Genomic DNA, 18,786 nt, shown 5'->3' on the forward strand with positions numbered 1-18,786 from the left:
GCTGCAAGCCAGTTCTTGAATTCTCTCAAGCACTACAATGCTTGCTTCTACTAAAGCTTTTCACAGAATCCCAGAACAGATCAGGTTGGAAAGGATCACAGTAGGTCAATGTGGTCCAGCCCCCGTGCTCCAGAAGGGTCATCCCAGAGCACAGGGCACAGGATTGTGTCCTGAATTTTCTGGAATATCCCCAGTGAGGGAGATTGGGCCAGTATGATCCAGTGCTTGGTCCCTGCACAGGAGTTCTGCCTCATGGTCACGTGGAGCTTCCTGAGCATCAGTTCCTGCCCGCTGCCTCCTGTTCTGCTGGCAGGAACCACTGTGAAGAGCCTGGTCCATGCTCTGAGCCCTACGTGCAGATATTTACACAATCAATGAGCTCCCTCTCAGTCACCACCTCTGCAAGCTGAACAGCCCCAGCTCCCTCAGCCTCCTCTTTCTTTGGGATCCCTAAGCTACACCTGGAAAAAGAGCACAGTAGCCAGTAAACACAGCACATTTGTGAGAGCACTTCCCCAGTGTCCTCGGCAGCACAACTTCACTGGTGATAGACCAGAACCTGCAGGATTTAGTGTGAGCATGGGGCGTGCTGAGAGCCACGGGAGGGAGACGATGGGTGGCATTTTGGGGTGGTTTGGCAGCGCTTTGGGGCAATCTCTGGGGGTTTGGTGGTGTTTTGGGGCTGTTGGCCAGCATTTTGGGGAGGATTGTAGGGGTTTGGCAGCATTTTGGGGTGGTTTGGCGGGGTTTTGGGGCACTTTGTGGCGGTTCAGGTGGCATTCTGGGGCACTTCGTGGCAGTTCAGCTGGGGGTTTGGGGCACTGTGGTGGTTCAGGTTTTGGGGCAGTTCGGGTGGCGTTTTGGGTGGTTTGAGGCAGTTCAGCTGGGGTTTTGGGGCAGTTTATGGCCGTTCAGCTGGGGTTTGGGGCAGTTCAGCCTGGTGTTTGGGGCAGTTTGTAGCAGTTCAGCTGGTGTTTGGGATGGTTCGTGGCTGTTTGGGTGGGATTTGGGGTGGTTTGTGGTGATTCAGCTGGGGTTTGGGGCAGTTCAGCTGGGGTTTTGGGGCAGTTCATCTGGGGTTTGGGGCTGTTCGTGGCGGTTCAGCTGGGGCAGTTTGCGGCAGTTCGGTGGCGTTTTGGGGCAGTTTATGGCAGCTCAGCTGAGGTTTGGGGCAGTTTATGGCAGCTCAGCTGAGGTTTGGAGCAGTTTGTGGCCGTCCGACCGGGCCGGGCCGGGCCGGTTCGTGAGGGGGCGCGGCGCAGACCCACCTCTGCCGGCAGGGGGCGCGGGCGGGCCGTCGTCGCCGGGCGGGCGCAGGCCGTTGCTGAAGGTCGGCGGCTCGGCCGGCTGCAGCTGCCAGTTGAGGCCCAGCAGGTGCATGGCTGCGGACACAGGGACAGACAGCGGTCAGCGCGGACACAGGGACACACACAGCGGACACAGGGACACAGACAGCGGACACAGGGACACACACAGCGGTCAGCGCGGCCGCGGACACCCGAGCGCCCCGCGGGAACACCACCCCGTGCCACTCGGCTCGCAGAGATGGGGATGTGCTAAAAGAACCGGCAGGAGCGGCAAAAAACCACCCCCTTCCCCCCATAGTAAATAAACAAAAGCGATCCCTGGTGATTCACGCGCATCTGTGTGGCACTGAAATACAAAAGCAAAATGCTCACAGCTCTGGGCAGAGCCGGCCGCGTTCCCCACTCCCACAGTGTGCGGGACACATCTCGGGAAACAAAGCACTTGCTGCAAGTACCAGCTCAGAGTTTAAATTATAGGTGGTAATTTATATGTTGATTATAAAATTGGCTTTAGCCCTCTGTAAAGTAGTGACTTGGTAATGCAATTATTCTGTGTTTAGTACAACTTATTTAAATCAATACATTAGGATAATAGAATCACAGAATGGTTTGGGCTGAAAGGAACCTGCAAGATCATCCAGCTCCAATTCCCTGCCTTGGGCAGGGACACCTTCCACTGTCCCAGGTTGCTCCAAGCCTTGTCCAACCTCACCTTGAACACTTCCAGAGCTGGGGCATCCCCAGTTCATCTGGGCAACCTGTGCCAGGGCCTCACCACCCTCACAGGGATGAATTTCTTCCCAACACCCAACCTGCCCCTACTCTCTTTCACTGCGGAGCCATTATAGAGCCTCTATCTTCATTTTGTAGATCGAGCTTCCCTGACCAAGGCAGGGCTGTGCCAATCCTTTCACCTCGCAGATTTTTGACCCCACTGCCCCAAGCCCTGCACAGCCCCGGGCAGGGAAGGCTTGCCTGCTCACGGCCACGGGCTCTCCAGCCATCCCTGTGCCAGGGACAGGTCCGTGTGTCTGTGTCAGAGGCTGTGCAGCTGCACCTGCAACTCGAGCTGAGCAGCGGGAGCGAGGCCAAGCACGCCCTGCACAAGTGCCTGAGTTATAGGCACTGTGGCAGGGCTAATTGAATAAGTCCTGTGCATAATGCATGAGACTTGACAGGTCTGAATCATTCAGCCAGTGGATTTATGTGCATCTTCACCTTGTATAAACACAGCTACCGGCATACTCTCATCACATTATCCCCGTGGCACTCTCAGTACAGTAGAGCAGTGATGAGGGATAAAGCCCACCAAGCTGCTGCTTTCCTTTTCTTTGCATCTTTCTGCCTACACAGGATGTATGTAAACCTATATACCACAGAGAACAGTGTTTCCAGTTATGTCAAAAGGTGTTTGAGAGGATTCACTGTCAATTTGGAGGCAGGAAAAAAAAATATTATGGGCACCCTTAGAATTGTTCTCTTCTGCAGTGTCAGATCCACACGAGATTATCAGATATTTTGCATCCAATTCAAAGTGATTATAGTGGTTACAAATGGCCCAGCAGTGGCCACACACTCTGTTCAAAGACTAAATCTTAGCAATAAGAGAGACAAAACACTTGTCACAGAAACTGCCATTTACAGTGCTGGAGCCACCACTCAGATAACCTCAGAATCCATTTAGATGTGAGTGATTCACATGTGCATTCTGAAGCCCCAAGAAAACAAAAAGCATCCCCCACCACCCCCAGAATCCATCTATCCCAAGCCCTGGAAATCTCTCAGCACGCAATCTATGCAGAGTTTAACCTCTGTATTTTTGACAAAAGCAGCAGGGGAGCAAGACATCTTTCCTAACACCATCTTCCCCTGGACATCCTATGGCTAATGTCTAAGCAGGTATCTAAGAATAGTAACTAAAATCAGGAGACCTTTTCTGTGAAGAGGGCAGCTGCCAGATTTCATATTCATGCTGAATTTGCAAGTTTTGTTTCTATTATGTCAAAATAGCTCACAAAAACAAACAAAAAATACCTTAAAACCCGTGGTATGTTAAATACCATGAACCTGAAAAGGATGTTTTGCAAATAAACTACTCAAATTTATCTCTACAGAATGGTTAAGAATCCTTGGAAAATATAAAAGAAATTTATGTGGGATCAAATGATTTATTCACTCACAACTTGTCTTACCAAAACAAACATTTCAAAAGGCTTTTTCAGTATAATCTCAAGCAACCAATTTTTTTTTCCCTAAGGATGGCAAATGAAACTGAAAAATTATTCACAAGCCTCAAACCCTGCCCAAGTGCAGCTTATCCCCACTGCCCCACTGAGCAGAGGCAGCTGTGCTGGGGCTGGGACAGCAGAGAACAGCTCAGGATGTGTTTGTGCTCTCAGCAATTCCCACTCCCTGCACAGGCACCAGATTCTGCTGGACCAGCCCCGAAAGCCAAGAGTGCATAAAGATTAAGTGAATTTCAAAGCCCCACAATGCAAACAAGTCACAGAGGAGAATCAGACTTTTGTGTTTTATACTCTCAGTGTGTCTATTCAAAGTTGCCTTTTTTTTTTTTATTTTATTGTGAGCATAACCATAAATGTAGGTCACTTGCAGAGATGAAAGCCTGCTGCTTCAAGTGTGAACCAGCCCTTACAACAGAGAGATAAAAAAATCACAACTAATAGTCTGTCCAAGAAAATTATAGTTGCTACTTTATAATTACCAGGTAAATTCAGACAGGGAATTATAAAAGATCTTATTAACATGGTATTAAAAAAATACCTGTGATCCATCTGCTTCCAAGCACACCATGGTTTCATTAATAACTGTGTTTTAATCACGGATGCACGTTAGGTAGGAGCAATTAGAGCTCCTTCCTAACGGGGCAGGGATTTGCAGGTCTGCTCCATCCCTGGTGGAGGCTGAGATCTCCTGCACAGCTCCCACACCCATGAGGTGATCTGCAAACTTCCACTAAGACAGCTGCAGTCACAAACACGAGGAACGTTCCCCTTCCACCAGGAATGAGTGGAGAAAAGTGTGTCAGGGGCCTGAGGGGAAAACTCTGTGTCTGCATTGCACTGAGCAGAGCTGAGCAGGGGAAACAAGGGGAAACCTTCTCTCTGCTGCTTCACAACGCTGTGAGATGGCAAATTTATATGATTAACCTTTCCTTCTGTTAATCAAACAAAATGCCTCCAGCAAAGGAATAAGTAGAAGCCCGTTTAATTAGAAATGTGGGGATCCACGCAGAAGTTGAGTGCATGTGTCTCAGAGGAGAAATTTGGGCTAGTCAATTTGTGCCTGTTTGCTGGTTTTTCTGCTTTTCTTTTCTAGTTTGAAACTGACTTTGGTTTTTTTTTTTTCCCCAATAGCAATTTGTGTATCAACAAATTATATTTTGCAGAGCACTTACAGGTATTAATTTTGTGTGTTTGCTTTCCTCTCCCTCAACATTTAAGCATATTTTCAAAGTTCTTCTCTATTATGCTTGATTTTCAAACACTAAGCTTGTCAGAATTTATAGGGTTCATTTAACACTAATATCTAGTAATTCAGGATAGTGTATTTATATTCTTTAAGACTTGAGAATTCAGGAACAAGAAATTTTGAAGAAAAACCTTTGAGGTTTAAATAAAAAATAATAATCATCCTCTCACTCCCACTCTAGCACCATACACATAGAGAGAGCAAAAGCACCTGGAAGCTAAACCTGCATGCCCAGCAAGAACAAAAGCAGAGACCTGGCTCATCACTCCAGGTGGCAGAGCTGCCAAGGATCAGTCTAAGACTTACATAAGATAGAGGTTGCTAGAGTGAATCACATATTATTTTAAGAAGTCCCAAAAAGTACACAGATCCACAGGAAATTGATAAAACTAACATGCAAATTATCTTGAGATTCTCTAAACTCAGTGGTGTCCTCACATTCCTCTTTCTTTTGCCTTCTCTCATTTTGGCCATGAACCCACTGCCCACTGCAGTCAGAGTTTTGTCTGAAGGACAATGGTTCCCAAGCTCAGGAAGCTCTCTGTCTTTATGCTCTTGTCACTCTTGACCTTGTACTTCTCAAAGGAGAGAGCTCTGGTGTCTTTGGGAGCTGGAGATCTCCCTGTAGTGCAGCTCAGTGTCTGCAATAGGCAGAGCACAATGAGGATTTTCACTTAGCCCTTTCCTTGATTTCTTAAAGGGAGAAATATGCAGACTAATGATTCATCATCTCCCCCATTCCTACTGCATCCTCCCAGTTAGGGTCTGTAAAATACACACTGCTTCCTTGTTGGAAAATTCAGTATTCCCTAAGCAACTCAAAAAGATGGGAAGATTATACAATTGAAGAGAATTAAGGATGTTTCCATACTTTAATTTCCAACTATCATGCTTATTAACCCCTGAATTATCATCATCCACAATGAACCCATCAGTCATGGCTTTGTCAGGATATATCCAGTGTCTGTCTGGAGCAGGACAACCTCTTTTCATATGAACAACAGATCATTCCATTATATCACAAACAACATGAACAAGCATACTCTAAAAGCCCATTTTCTGTTTGAAGGCCATTGTGTTATAGGAGCAGAAATGTTCAGAGTTTCCTTTCCATCCACTCATGAGGTGAATGATGATGCAACTCTTGTTATTTATTATGTAGTTTTCGGCAACATCTAATTAATTTCCAAGCCAGGTCTAATGAATCACAGACATGACGAAACAAAAGGTACCTAATAAATCTTGGCATAATGGTAATTTCATAGCATCTATATTCAAAGACCTATTTGCACATCTATTTTTTATTTCCTATGATTTGAACATTGTTTTAATTCACTACAATGTTTGTATGAAGCAAAGGATATCTAGTATTTTGCACTTCTGGGTGCATATAGATGGGTACCCAAACAACATGAAAAGAATAGATGTATTCCCCCAAAAAACTGAAAAATAATTAAACATTAATGCATGCTTACTTGTATTAAATCTTACTAAGATGAGACTCATGGTCCTTTATTAGTTACTACTTCTTGATCCTGCAGGAGAACTTAAGGAATACCAGAAATTGATCTTACTGATCTCAATTATTATTCACAAAATAACAGTTACTTAAAAGATTAGAAACATAGTAATTTAAAGTTTTATTATTCCTCTGGAGAAAGAGGTTCAAGTTCAACCCCAGTCACAAGTGAAACGAGTGCATTAGGCCTATTCCCCAGTGATTACTTGCCCCCATTACAGAATGAATGCACAATCCATCACAGCTGACAAGCTCTCCTCAAGAGATGCCCGAGACAGGAATAGCAGGGGGCTCAAAGTCAGGAAAGAGCAATGGGGGAACTGTATGGGGAAAACTTGCACAGTGCTGCCAGCTCTCCACTCGCTTCTGACCAGAGCTTTCAGAGCTCTGCTGAGGAGCACAGGCTCTCGGTTGCTGTGACAAGTGAGTAAGAAGCCTTTCCCAGCTCCTCCTATCTGAAGAGGTTGAAAGACAGTTCCCAAACACACAAATGACAGAATCTGCTGAACTAAATCTCAGTTGAGATCCATGGTAAGGTACCTTGCAAATGTACCTTACAATGAACAGGCACTGAACAGAGGACAGGGGGACAGGGAGGCTCTGTTGGATGGGCAGCACTGCACATGTTCCTTTTGGGGACAGCCTGCAAAAGTCTTCTCCCACAAAAACTGGACTTGGCATCATGTATGCCAGACAAGGATTTCAATAAATCACAGATGATTTAAAGAGGCTGGCACCACCCTCTGCTCAAAAGTTTTGTTGGCCAGCCTTCAGCCATGTTTACAGCAGGAGCAGTACAAGCCCTGTCAGGATGAAGCTGGGATGGGATAGGAGTCCTTGACAAGGGCTGAGGAAGGTGTGTCAAAGAAAGCTCACAATTATATTCAGGCCCTTTCATATTCTGATATTGGCAGAAAGGGACAGTGTCTCCAGGTGCTCTAACCTGCAATCTACCTGTTAAACATATATTGAAGTGCTTGAAATATCATTATCAAAGAACATGAGTCCAGCTGCTTAAAAGGAGCAGTCTTAAAATAAACAACGTGAGCAAGTAGCACCTCTCCTTGCTAGAGGAACAATGACATCTCTCCTGAAATTCAGAAGTGTCAGAACTTTCTATTCTTCCTTGAATACCTCATGTGACTGTGACAAGAGTGCCAGAGCTCTCCTGAGGGTATCCAAGAGATGTCACAAAAATTGATCACATTCCCACGCCTTTCTCTAAACAAAACAAAAGCCACATGGCTTGCTGGGTGGACATCTGCCACTTTTGTCATATTATCTACAGGAATGTCTAAAGTACTACTTTAAAAACTACAAACCTATCATAGCTATGATAGAATTCCAAATAGAAAACAGGCCATGCAGGGAAGGGGGCACAGTCTGCTGCTGATAGTGCATTATTCAAGAAGAGACCTGACCGAGAACTGCACAAGGACATAAAATAACTGAGCAACTGGGCCAGAAACTGGCAGATGAAATTCAAACACGTAAAATAAAAGTATGCTGGAGAGGAGTAATTTTAACTCCACTTGTAAAATAATGAATTCTGAGCTGACTAATATCAAAGGATCAAGAAAAATGTAAATATGATAAACAATAATAATAATAATAATAAATAAGGAAAATGTAAAATAATTACTTCTGAGCTGACTAATATAAAATATCAAGGAAAATTTTGGGCTAGATCATAATCTCGAGTAAGCCAAACATCGAAACATTATGGGAAGAGTAAACAAAGCAGGGAATATTGGTATGCTACCACCTCTCCTCTCAGAAAAGACCTAGAATGAGCAGAGGTTGGAGAATGAGTAGGGCAAAGTTCATACACGATTTGTCCTTCTTACAAGCCAACCATTTTTGGGTGCTGGGCACGAATGGATAACTTGACTTACATCTAACCCAACACAGCTGCTGCTGCACATACACAACACTCTGGAGTGTATCCAGCAGTCCCAGTGTTTCTGGAAGTGTTTGATACAAGTTGATGCTGCATCATCAATGCCTACCTATCCACCAGGCCTGGCAATCTAGGGAGTGTTTAGTAGGACTTGGCACAGGTAAACCCTGGGATTTTCATGCCATAAAGCATTTCCTAGAAGCAGCACGATTTTAGGCAGAGAATGCAGTACATAAATGGCAATTGCTGATATGCCACAACTTTTGTGCAGGTGTCACAACCCAGTGTAGCTGTTCATCAGGACAATGGGAAATACTCTAATTAATAGCACAGCAGAGTCAGTTATAATTATGAGAGATGCATTTTCAAAATATTTTGTTGGAGATCTCAGGGCCACAGCAGATAAGGATTTAACTTTTACAAGGTTGACAGCAGAGATCAAAGATCAGCTAAAAAAAATGCATCATTCTTTGGACTACCAGTACTTAGGGTATTTATGAACCTGTGTTTTAATATTAATGACTTATAATCCTACAGAGCTCATATAAAACATTTGGATGCATTCTTGATTATATTGCCTCTTCTACTTGTGACCACTCAATTGTTTGTAGGCAAGGTTAAAGTAGCATTTCAAAAACAGATGATTTGATGTAAATTTATTACTTATTTTGTGGAATATATGCAAAAAGTCCTGCTTATTGACTGTGACCATTGAAATTCAACAACAAATAGATGGCTTACTTTCAAGGTCATTCATTCTCAGCAATTCATCTTAATAGTCAGTATGCTATTTGCTATGCACTACGTTTTTGTAATAAATCTAAATTAAAAGTTCATTTGGGAACTCCATATAAAGCATTATCAAAATCCACAACTTCAATTACAGAATTTACAGATACCAATATTTTCATTAAAACAACAGGCTTGCCTGTATTGCACCTAAAAAGCACAATAAAGAACCATTTTGCTGTGTTATTTATCCTGCCCATAACATTGAACAAGGCCTCTCACTTCTCAGAGTCACTTTTTGCAGTTTGCAATGCTGAAAATGGAAAATTCCATTAACTATAATGGCACTGCTGTGTATTTTTATATCTTGTTGCATGTTTTTTTTCCCCACTTCTCTATCAATTTAATTAAGCTTATATTGTTAGCCATGTACAAGCTTCTTTAGGTTACCCAGCCACAGGTTTATACTTTTGTTAATTGTGCCTGACATCTGCAATAGTTTTTTACTTAAAAAAAACAACAACAACAGCAGCACTATTTTGTAACTTTTGAAACAGAAAGCGTATTTTCTGGTTTCAGGAGGAAAGCTGTGAGGATTGTTCATAAAAAATCAGTGTAAGGGACCTCGGGCTGCCATTCCCTCTGGCCTCCTCACTGCTGCAGGGAGAACCCAGCTCTGGGCTTCTCTCACCCAGAGCATTCCTATAAACACAGACACGGGAAATGGGAATTCCAGCAGCCAAATTTCTGGGACATGAGCCAAGGGAAGGGAGGCAGACCCTCAGCTTAGGACAGTCCTTGCTGTGGAAGGGGGATGAGCTCAGTATCAGCTGCGCTCCCTCTGCTCACCAGGGAAATGCAGGAACCATTGGAAAACACGAGGGAAAGCAGAGCTGACTTGACACTATCTTAAACAGAAGAAAGAAATCCTTGAGCATAATTTCACCCTCAGCATGTAAACTCTTGTAGACAATAAACTGTTTAGAACAAGAAGTTTGCTCTAAAGCATCCAGGCCAAGAAATGTTTTATAGAATCACCAGAAAGGATCTATGAGTGAGTGTATTGTTGTCAGCAGCAGGAAAACTTCTGCTAGGAATTAATTGCTTTCTTTTGAATAAATGTTATTTAAGATTTAAAAGGAGATGGAAGAAGGGCTATAAGATGCTTCACTGTCACTGCATTCACACAGAAGAAATAGGGGGACCCAAAAAAAGTTTGGGTATTCTTTTTCAAATTGATCACCCCCCTCCAAGCTGACTGATTTATTTCCCTGTGCATGTCAATAAACTGAATGGAATGGATTTTCAAAGCACAGCATGGAAGATATACCCACAAATCCCATTAGGAGTAATGTGATTTGTGTGCTTATCTGCCATGCAATGCTTTGAAAGTTCATTCCTCTATTTCCATCTTCAGTTTTTCTACTTCCAAAAATAGTTGAAAAGCTTACACACACTTGCAGCTCCTTTGGGGGCAGGGAGAAATGGAAGATGTGCCCAAACCCCAGGATAAAGCTGGGTAAGCAGAGTTCCAGCCCAGGAACACGAGCTGTACCTTGGCTGGGCGTTTGCTCCCCAGTCCCCACCGTGACGGGATAGGAAGGATCCCTGGCTCAGGCCTCCACTTTGCTCCTCTCACTCCTCTTTACTGAAATGTTTTGATTTTGTGCCACTTTGAGCAATCTTTTTGTCACGAGAAGGGTAACAGCATTGCGTGCTGCCTTCAGAATCTGGAATCTCATGACAAAGACCTTAAAAGAGAAGCAGAATACAGTGCACTGCTCATTTATTCTCATGACAGGCTTTAGATTGTACAGAGTGCAGAGAACTGGCACACGATTAATCAGTTCCTGAGACTGTGTAACGTGAATTCACTTCTTATGGCAATTTCAAGAGTCAAGGCTGCAATCTTTTTGGTCTTGCATCTGAACTAGATGACTGTAACTAATAAGAAAAGTGTATATATTTTTATTTACCCAATACAGCATCTTTCAGCCTGGAGGATCCCAGATCACATTATACAATATCCACTTTACCAGCCTTGCCAAAACACTGCCACTTTTGAAACAGGCTTAGAAGAGCAGAAAGGGATGCTCTTAACTCAATTTTGCTCTATTTTTGAGCAATTGTGAGCATTCAGTGTTAATACAAAGCAAATTGAATCCAATTTTAATTTCACACCTAAAAGACGCCATTATCATGAACAAAGTACCCAGCTTGTCTTTATTCTGTTTCCAAGAGGAGGAAGAACCTAGATGAGACTTGAAACTGGTGTTTCAAGGCATAGAGACACAAATACTCTTGAAAATCACTGAGGCCTGAACTTACAAGAATAAAAATAACTGCTTTACTTTTAATACTGATCATAAACCTGAGGGATATCACGTCAAACATTTATTCAACTACGTTCATCTTCTGAAACTGCAACTGCCCTAGTTTCTACAAACATGTTGAACAAGATTTTAATAATCTCACTGTTCCAAAGCATTCAGACCCTGACTCAACCTCTGTTAGCCACGCTGCTAAGAAAACAGTTTTCAGTTTTATTATTCCTTTGCATACACTGAATGAAACTGCATTACTGAGTGGCCAAATTTCTGTCCTCAGTACAAAAATAGTGTAATTTCTAATCATAAAGTATATTCTTCTCTTAATAGAAATGATACAGAATGGCCTAATGTGATCATCTGATAAAATCACAATTTAAAACACTGCATGAATGATAACGTTTAAGGTTTTACTCACTATGCAAAGTAATTATTGGAGTTAAAAGTTCATTACAAAGAGAAATAAATCCAAAGATGAAAAGCAAATATGATTTCTTCTCCCAAAGCCTCTAATTCATTTTCAACACTATAAGCTGTTTATATTTCTTTCACAATGTGCTTCAAAAGGTGTATATATAAACCTAGCCTAAATCATATCTCGATACTGACATGAAGGTACAGATTATATTTAGCATCTAAGCAGATTGAGACTTTCTATAAGCCTTGAAAGGCTGCCATTATTAATGTATTGTGATTTAGATGTCCTATGGAGCCAGAATAGAAACCTATGAAAATAAAATGTACAAATTTGATAAGTATCTTACATAGTAAATCAGTTACAGCCTTATATTCTTTTGTGTGGGTTGTTTTTTTAGTAGCAATTTTGAAAGAAATAAGCAATTATCAAATTGGACTTTAGTTACATTTTTGAGAATTTTTTTTCCATTGTCCTTACATGATTCCTGTTAATCATTTCCAATAATGGGTTTACTGTATCTGTTTCCAGCCTTTTACCTGTCTTATTCTAAAGTTTGCTCATGTTACCTTCAAAGGAAAAGGAAAAAAAAAGTTTTAGAGCAAAATTTTATAGCTTTCAGAGACTAAAAGCTGTCCCTCCTGCATCTGTGCCTTCTCCTCTAGAATTGCAGAGCTGCTAAGGGAATGCAAGCTGCAAGTGAGGAAGGATTTCTGTGTGATCACACCAATATGGAAGCACACGAGAAATCAGTGAGGGATTTCATGGTGCCAGGATTTTAATTTCAGATCACTGCCTTATTTTGAAGTGCCAGAGCTGCAAATGTTCAGACTGCAGCAATAGGCATTTCACAAGGAATTCCTCTGTGTGTGTGTGCTCATATATGATTGTGAGTTGCATCACCAAAACATCTGTTACACAATTTCATCAGCCAATACAGGAACAGGAGCTGGCCTGTGCATCTCAAATCCCAGGAGACACCATGACAGCACACCAGAGTCTAAGTCCACTCCAAGCACTGTGCACCATGAATAATGGAAAACATTTTTATTTAATTTGGACACCTACATCCTGATTAATCTAAGGAACATCAAATATACAATTAAATATTAATATTTGTATTAATTTTCTTTATCTCTTATGTCTCAAATTGCCTTCTAGAAGATGGGGTTTTAAGACTGGCTCAATTAGATCATCTTGGCATATCAAAACTAACCACTGCAGAGATTGCAGAAATCACTGCTACAGATGGAGCTGCTGTCCACAACAGAAAAATGATGCCAGTTTAATGTAGGGAGCATCTGATACCTGATCACTTTAATGAAGCTTTCTGTCTTGCATAGGAAATGCTGCAGGAGCCTCTGCCCTGTCTGAGGTCAGCAGTGCAGGATGCTCCTCATCGGCCCATTTAGGGCTGGTTAAAATCCAGGCCCATTGGAACCAAGGTCAAAACTGTCACTGACTTCAGGGGGGGACAGCTCCACCTCAGAACTGCTCTATTTGAAGTATTTGAGACTGCAGGTATCATAACAGTGAAAAAAAACAGTGTTTACTACAGGCAACAGCAAGGCAAGCCATCAAAAACTCAATGGTTTGACCTGCAGGGTGAATTGGACATGAGCTGTAATGCATTAGCACATGCATCACTGTATACAACTAATTAAAGCATCATGGAATAAAATACAAGCTAGATTACACACCCTCAGAAACCTCTGCCTTCAATTACATGCAATTTGTAAGGCATAACTGAGTTATGTTAAATGATTAACACAATCATAATATATGTAACAGCTTTACTTTGTAATACCAATAAAATAACCAGGAATTATCCTTCAAAGAGAAGATCACTCACACTACAAGGGGCAAAAAATAATATATATATATGTGGAAGCTAGCATTACACACAGGTACTTCATTGCTAATACTCAAGTTCTCCTTCATGTCTGTTACACCCAGTTGGCTGGCAATCAAACCAGGATTATATATCTTTATTTTTTTCTCTAATGGATGAAACAGTAAATACTATATTTTAAAGAAACCCCAAAACTTGAACTACATTGAAAATCTATCTAGCATTTCAGTTCACTTTTCACTATGAAATTTATTTACCTTTTTTTTTTTCCTTTTCAAGAATTTGCTTCGGCTTGAAAGCAAGTATCAAAGCAGCTCCTCAGCATCTTAAAAGAAAAATGACTAGGAACTCCTCAGTGTCACTGTACCTGACAAGTTTCTGCAATGTATTTACCTTCTTTCACAGAACTACGAACATTAGGAGCACAAAAAGTACCACAGCCGAATCTTTTTTTCCTCATCCATCCTGATTTGAAAAAGATGCATTTGTTTTTGTGGTCTAATAGAAAAAATCTGCTTCTGCCTACTGAAGTGACTGTCTGTGCTAATTAGTGAAGAATAAAATACACACAACCTCTATTTTGCTAGGATATAAACAAAAATGAAAATGAAGATACTATCATATAATATTTCATATTCATAAATCTTTAAAAATCTCACCTTATAGGACAGTTTTAAAAAAACAGAAACAACTCAAAACCAGCCCTGAGGTAACATCTACACCAATTTTCCCATTTAAATGTAATTAAAAAAAATTTAATGACTGCATTCTTTAAAAAATAGCAATGGCATTATGTGACTGGCATGAAAATGGAACTCAGGATTGCTGTCAGTTAATAAAATTATTTAAGAAATCGGTTCACATCCCATGGCTTTGCAGAGTCTACATGAACTGCACCTCTCACTTAGCTCTCAAGAACTATTTTTATATTTGCATTCAGGTCCTCGCAGGGAAGTTTGGAGCAGAGATGCAGAATTACCAAATTTCCATGCCTACCCTATGTGGTGGAATTTTACACAAAGGCAACTCTTTTCTCCTGGAGGCCCCCCAGCCTCTGGGACACTGCACTGCTCACAGGGGGCTGCAGGAAAGCCCAGGGAGGAGCAGGAAAAGCTGCTGTCCCTCTGTGCTGGCTGGAAGGCAGCAGTGCCCAGGGATGGAGCTGGAAGGATCAGACACTGCTCCAACAATGGCACCGACTGCACAGTGCCAGGAGCTCTGAGCACTCCGTGCTGCTGGATGGTTCAGAGCCAGACCTCTGAAGTTCTTTGAACCTTTGCTGAGCCAATTTCACATGTGAAATATTGTCAGAAGTTATCTTCTCCATTTTAGCAAGCTAGACACAACACACTCCCCGGCTCCTGGCAGGGAACAAGGGAGGGCCGGAGCGTGCAGTGGCTAAGCACTCTCATTGAAAAAACCAGGGGATGCTGCAGTAATTGTCCTGAGAGGCTAGAAAGGAAACAAGCCTCTGTGCTGACAGCTTAGCTCAGCGTGAACTCTCATTTTTCACATGGAGCTAATTAAAAACTGAAATTAGTTAAATATGGAAATGACACTTGCAAGCACTTTAGCTGAATCCTGGCGAAATCCCTCTAGAGTGCTGAGACACTACCTGCTGCTTCAAAACTCCCCAACTGAATTTCACAGTTAAAAGGCTGAGCAAAGGGAAAGTGATTACAGAGATTTCCAATTCAAAATGTGTCAGTAAAATCCTAAATTAAATTTCATGGTAGCCCTTTCAATAATGAGGGACATACTGTGCAGTCCAACGAGCTGGTGCTCCAATAACGTCCCTGCGTGTATCCTCTGATTGTCTCACCTCTGGGCCCTGTGCTGGTTGTGCCAGCACTGTGATGCTCACAAGGATACCAGCATTACAATGCTACAAAGATAAGCCCTGTACTGCTGCTGAAGGAGTCATTTGGAAAGCGTGGATGCACGGCACATAAAGGAATTACTTCCACTGTCTAACAGCAGAAATCGGAGAAAATCAGAACCCCCCGACCAAAATGTTTTATGCCCATGATTTTAATTTATGTGATGAATACATATGCAGAGAAGAGTCTACACTGCAATAAATTACATGGCCTATATATCTCTATCTCCATACTTTAGAGGCAGTGTAATAATAAAAAGCACTTCTGCATATTTAAATGGGCATAAAGAACCAAGGGACTGGATATGCATAAAAGGTATGATCACTGACATTAGCTTTTTGACTAAAGCACCATGTGAATTCCATTTTAGTGCATGTGACTTGCCTACTGTGCATAAAAGCAAGGGTATCTGCCCAAGGGCAAATATGATTTCTGAATGCAATTTAACAAAACCCGCCCACAGAACAGCTCATTTTGGAGCCAGACCAAGGCTTTCAGTATAGCCAGCCACTTTCAAAACAACTGGAGCTTTTTGGGTTTATTCTTTTTCCTACATTCCATCCCTTTACCCTTGAGGCAGTCCCTCCCCCTGGCCTGCTGCCACTATTGCACCAACAAATCTCTGTCCAGGAAAGCCAGCAAAAGATGCCACGTAGCATGAAATCCACTGTTACTCACTCCCAAGTCTTCTGGCAGGGGGCATTACTGTGCCCAGCCTGCCAAAGCCTCTTCCCTGGCAGCTATCTGTATAATCTGTACATCACACCCAGGCTTTGCTAGTCCAGGGCCTTGAAACATCTCAGCTAACCCAGCTGGAGGGGATATGCTGCAGCTGCACCATCAGACCCTCTTATTTTATTGAATTTTGAATATGCAGTTTCAAAGCAATTCAGATGAATTTGCCCAAGGCCTCAGATCAGTAAAACTACTGATACCACCTGCAGCAGGCTTCCTACATCTGAAGCATTTAAAAACAGGTGACAGGATAGGAGCTTTCAGTGTAAGGACTGACTCTCATGAAAAGCCTGCTAAACAAACTGGGTTATGCCCCATTTTGGCAAGGAAGGAACTGGATGGCTTTCAGCCCAATTCTCACAATAGCACTGAGAGAATGGGAAGCTCCATTTAAAATTATTTTTTAAATCACGTATATATATATTTTTTAGGTTAAAATGAAGCATTTATTTGACCACTGAGTTTTATTTATTTTCAAGCATCTATATGAGTGGAGATAAAAAGCAGACTTTGATGAACATGGACTCATTAATAAGAGGGTGCATTAGGAAACCCAGAAACAAACATCTAGCAGGTTGAAGACACTTAATGCCATCCAATTCTTCCAGCAAGCAGAGGCAAAAGAGCAAATTCCTCATCCAGCAGTTTTCCACAGCCATGGGCCCTCTAAATATGCCTGATGGACAGGTACAAGCTGAAAAACTACTGGGACAAATACCAGAGCCAGAGCCTCAGGCAGAGGAAGTAGAGCCTGACAGCCAAAGCCCTCTTGTTCACAGTGGGCTGCAGAAAGCAGCAACAACTCTGAAAGAAAGAAGCAAGAACTGTGAAAGAAAGAAGCAAGAACTCTGAAAGAAGGAAGCAAGAACTCTGGAGGTGGTTGTTGGTCCTTGTGTCCTTCCCTTCTCCTGTATCTGTAGAGAGAGCCCTGGCAGGAGCAGTGACAGAGCAGATAACCAGTGCCTCCTTCTCCTGCCCGTGGGTTTTAAGAGCACCCATGTTGTTTGTACAAGGAACTGTCCTACCTGGGGATCAGTATTCTTAAAGAGATAAATTATTTTTGTAATTTTCTTCTCCTTCTGTTGTCCTAGCTGAGTACATTCACAGGAACATAGAGCTTGGTGAGGGAGCTGGAGACAGAAGAGGGGAATCTGGGGAAGGGCGCTGTCAGATACAGCCAGGCAGCTCAGTCTGAATAGCAATCATAAGGCAATGATTTGTGCCTTTATAAAGATCCCTAAAGAATAAACTGTAAAGAACTGGCTGGAAAGAACAACACATATCCCAATCAACTTGTGATTGTAGTTCAGATGTGCAGGGAACAGTCCCTCTCCTGAGGCAGCATGTGATCCACGTCTGGGTGAGCACCCCTGGGATGGGACCCAAGGCACACAAGGGGACATCCACACATGCAGCTGCTTTTGTCACTAATGCTTCTGGGAAAACATTAACTCAAGAAGAAAATGAATAGTGGCTTAAAGGTGAGAAATTAAGACTGAGGATTTTCACCTTCAGGACCTTAAAGGCATGTAATCATTCTCTCATTCTTTTTCCTCCTCTTGCATTCAGAAATTTCCAATAAAGTTTAAAAACTTGAATCAAGGAGAAAACCTAAGCCTGCAGCCTCCCTTCAGGGAGAAAGAAGACAGGAGGGAGCAAAGGGGACCGACAGGCAGAAATACATAATTTATTCTTTCCAAGGCAGCACAGTGGTGTGAGCCAGGGAATTCTGTGCCCAGGCACACGTGCTCCATCTCTGCCCTTGTAGGGACTATTTCAGTGCTTGGAAGATGCAGCATCCATAAACCCAGCAATGTCATCCCCGTGACATAAAGCAGTCTCCATATGCAGAAAGCAGTGGAGTGAAGATTATTCCCAGAGCTGTGGCCAATAAAGGGCTACTGGTTCCAGAACACCCCCACAAGCAAGGCAGGTACCCCCACAGAGTTTACAAGCTGGTTCTTTGAGCCACAGGCGAGAACAAGACTCCCAAGATCATTCAGCCTCTCTCTGAACTGCTTTCCTCTACTGAATTTCTCTGCAAGCAGAGTCAAAAATCATCCCATGAGAGGCAGAAAGAGCTTCTTTCTCAAACACAGGGTCCTCACTAGGAGCAAAACACAGGTTTTGCCCCATGAAGGGATTCTGAAATTCCAGATCGTACAAGTCATTGCATGAATTCTTTGAATTGCAAAACTTCAGTCAAGGTCATTTGCAAATGCAAACCTTGAGTTCAATTATGTTTTAGCAGAAGATGACACAATTACAAGAAAAAAAATCCCCTGTTTTTATACCTCAACAGCTTCTCCCCTTGGTTATCAATTTTTAAATACAGGGCAAGGATAAAGAGTGTGCTTTTGAGAAAATTCTGAACACATAAATGTTTCAGGTCTGTTCTACTGCACAGAACAAGAAAATGCTTCCTCCTTTAATAGTGTGATTTGATGTAATTTGCCTTATGATTTTTCTTAAGGTACAGCAAACGCCGAGCAGAAAATGACACATATTTCATTTCAAGAAACAGAGCCAAATCCATCCCTGCATCTTTTTCATGCCCCATTGGTTTAAGTCAATTATTTTCAGTGTAGCTATATCAGTGTGGAAGAGGAATAATGCAATCATGAATCAAG

At 42.4% G+C, this 18,786-nt stretch overlaps 1 protein-coding gene across 4 annotated transcripts in view; it reads right to left on the reverse strand.

Annotated features, from left to right (window-relative positions):
- TENM2 (teneurin transmembrane protein 2) overlaps positions 1-18,786 on the reverse strand; it is a 737,821-nt gene that overhangs the window by 125,228 nt on the left and 593,807 nt on the right. For all 4 annotated transcript variants that reach the window (XM_036391814.2, XM_036391811.2, XM_036391822.2 and 1 more), the window contains one exon: positions 1,269-1,382. In XM_036391814.2, coding sequence (XP_036247707.1) covers positions 1,269-1,382 — 114 coding nt within the window. The remainder of the gene's footprint in view (positions 1-1,268; positions 1,383-18,786) is intronic.

The sequence above is a fragment of the Molothrus ater genome, chromosome 15 (genome assembly GCF_012460135.2).
Source record: "Molothrus ater isolate BHLD 08-10-18 breed brown headed cowbird chromosome 15, BPBGC_Mater_1.1, whole genome shotgun sequence".
In the NCBI taxonomy this organism is placed as follows: Eukaryota; Metazoa; Chordata; class Aves; order Passeriformes; family Icteridae; genus Molothrus; species Molothrus ater.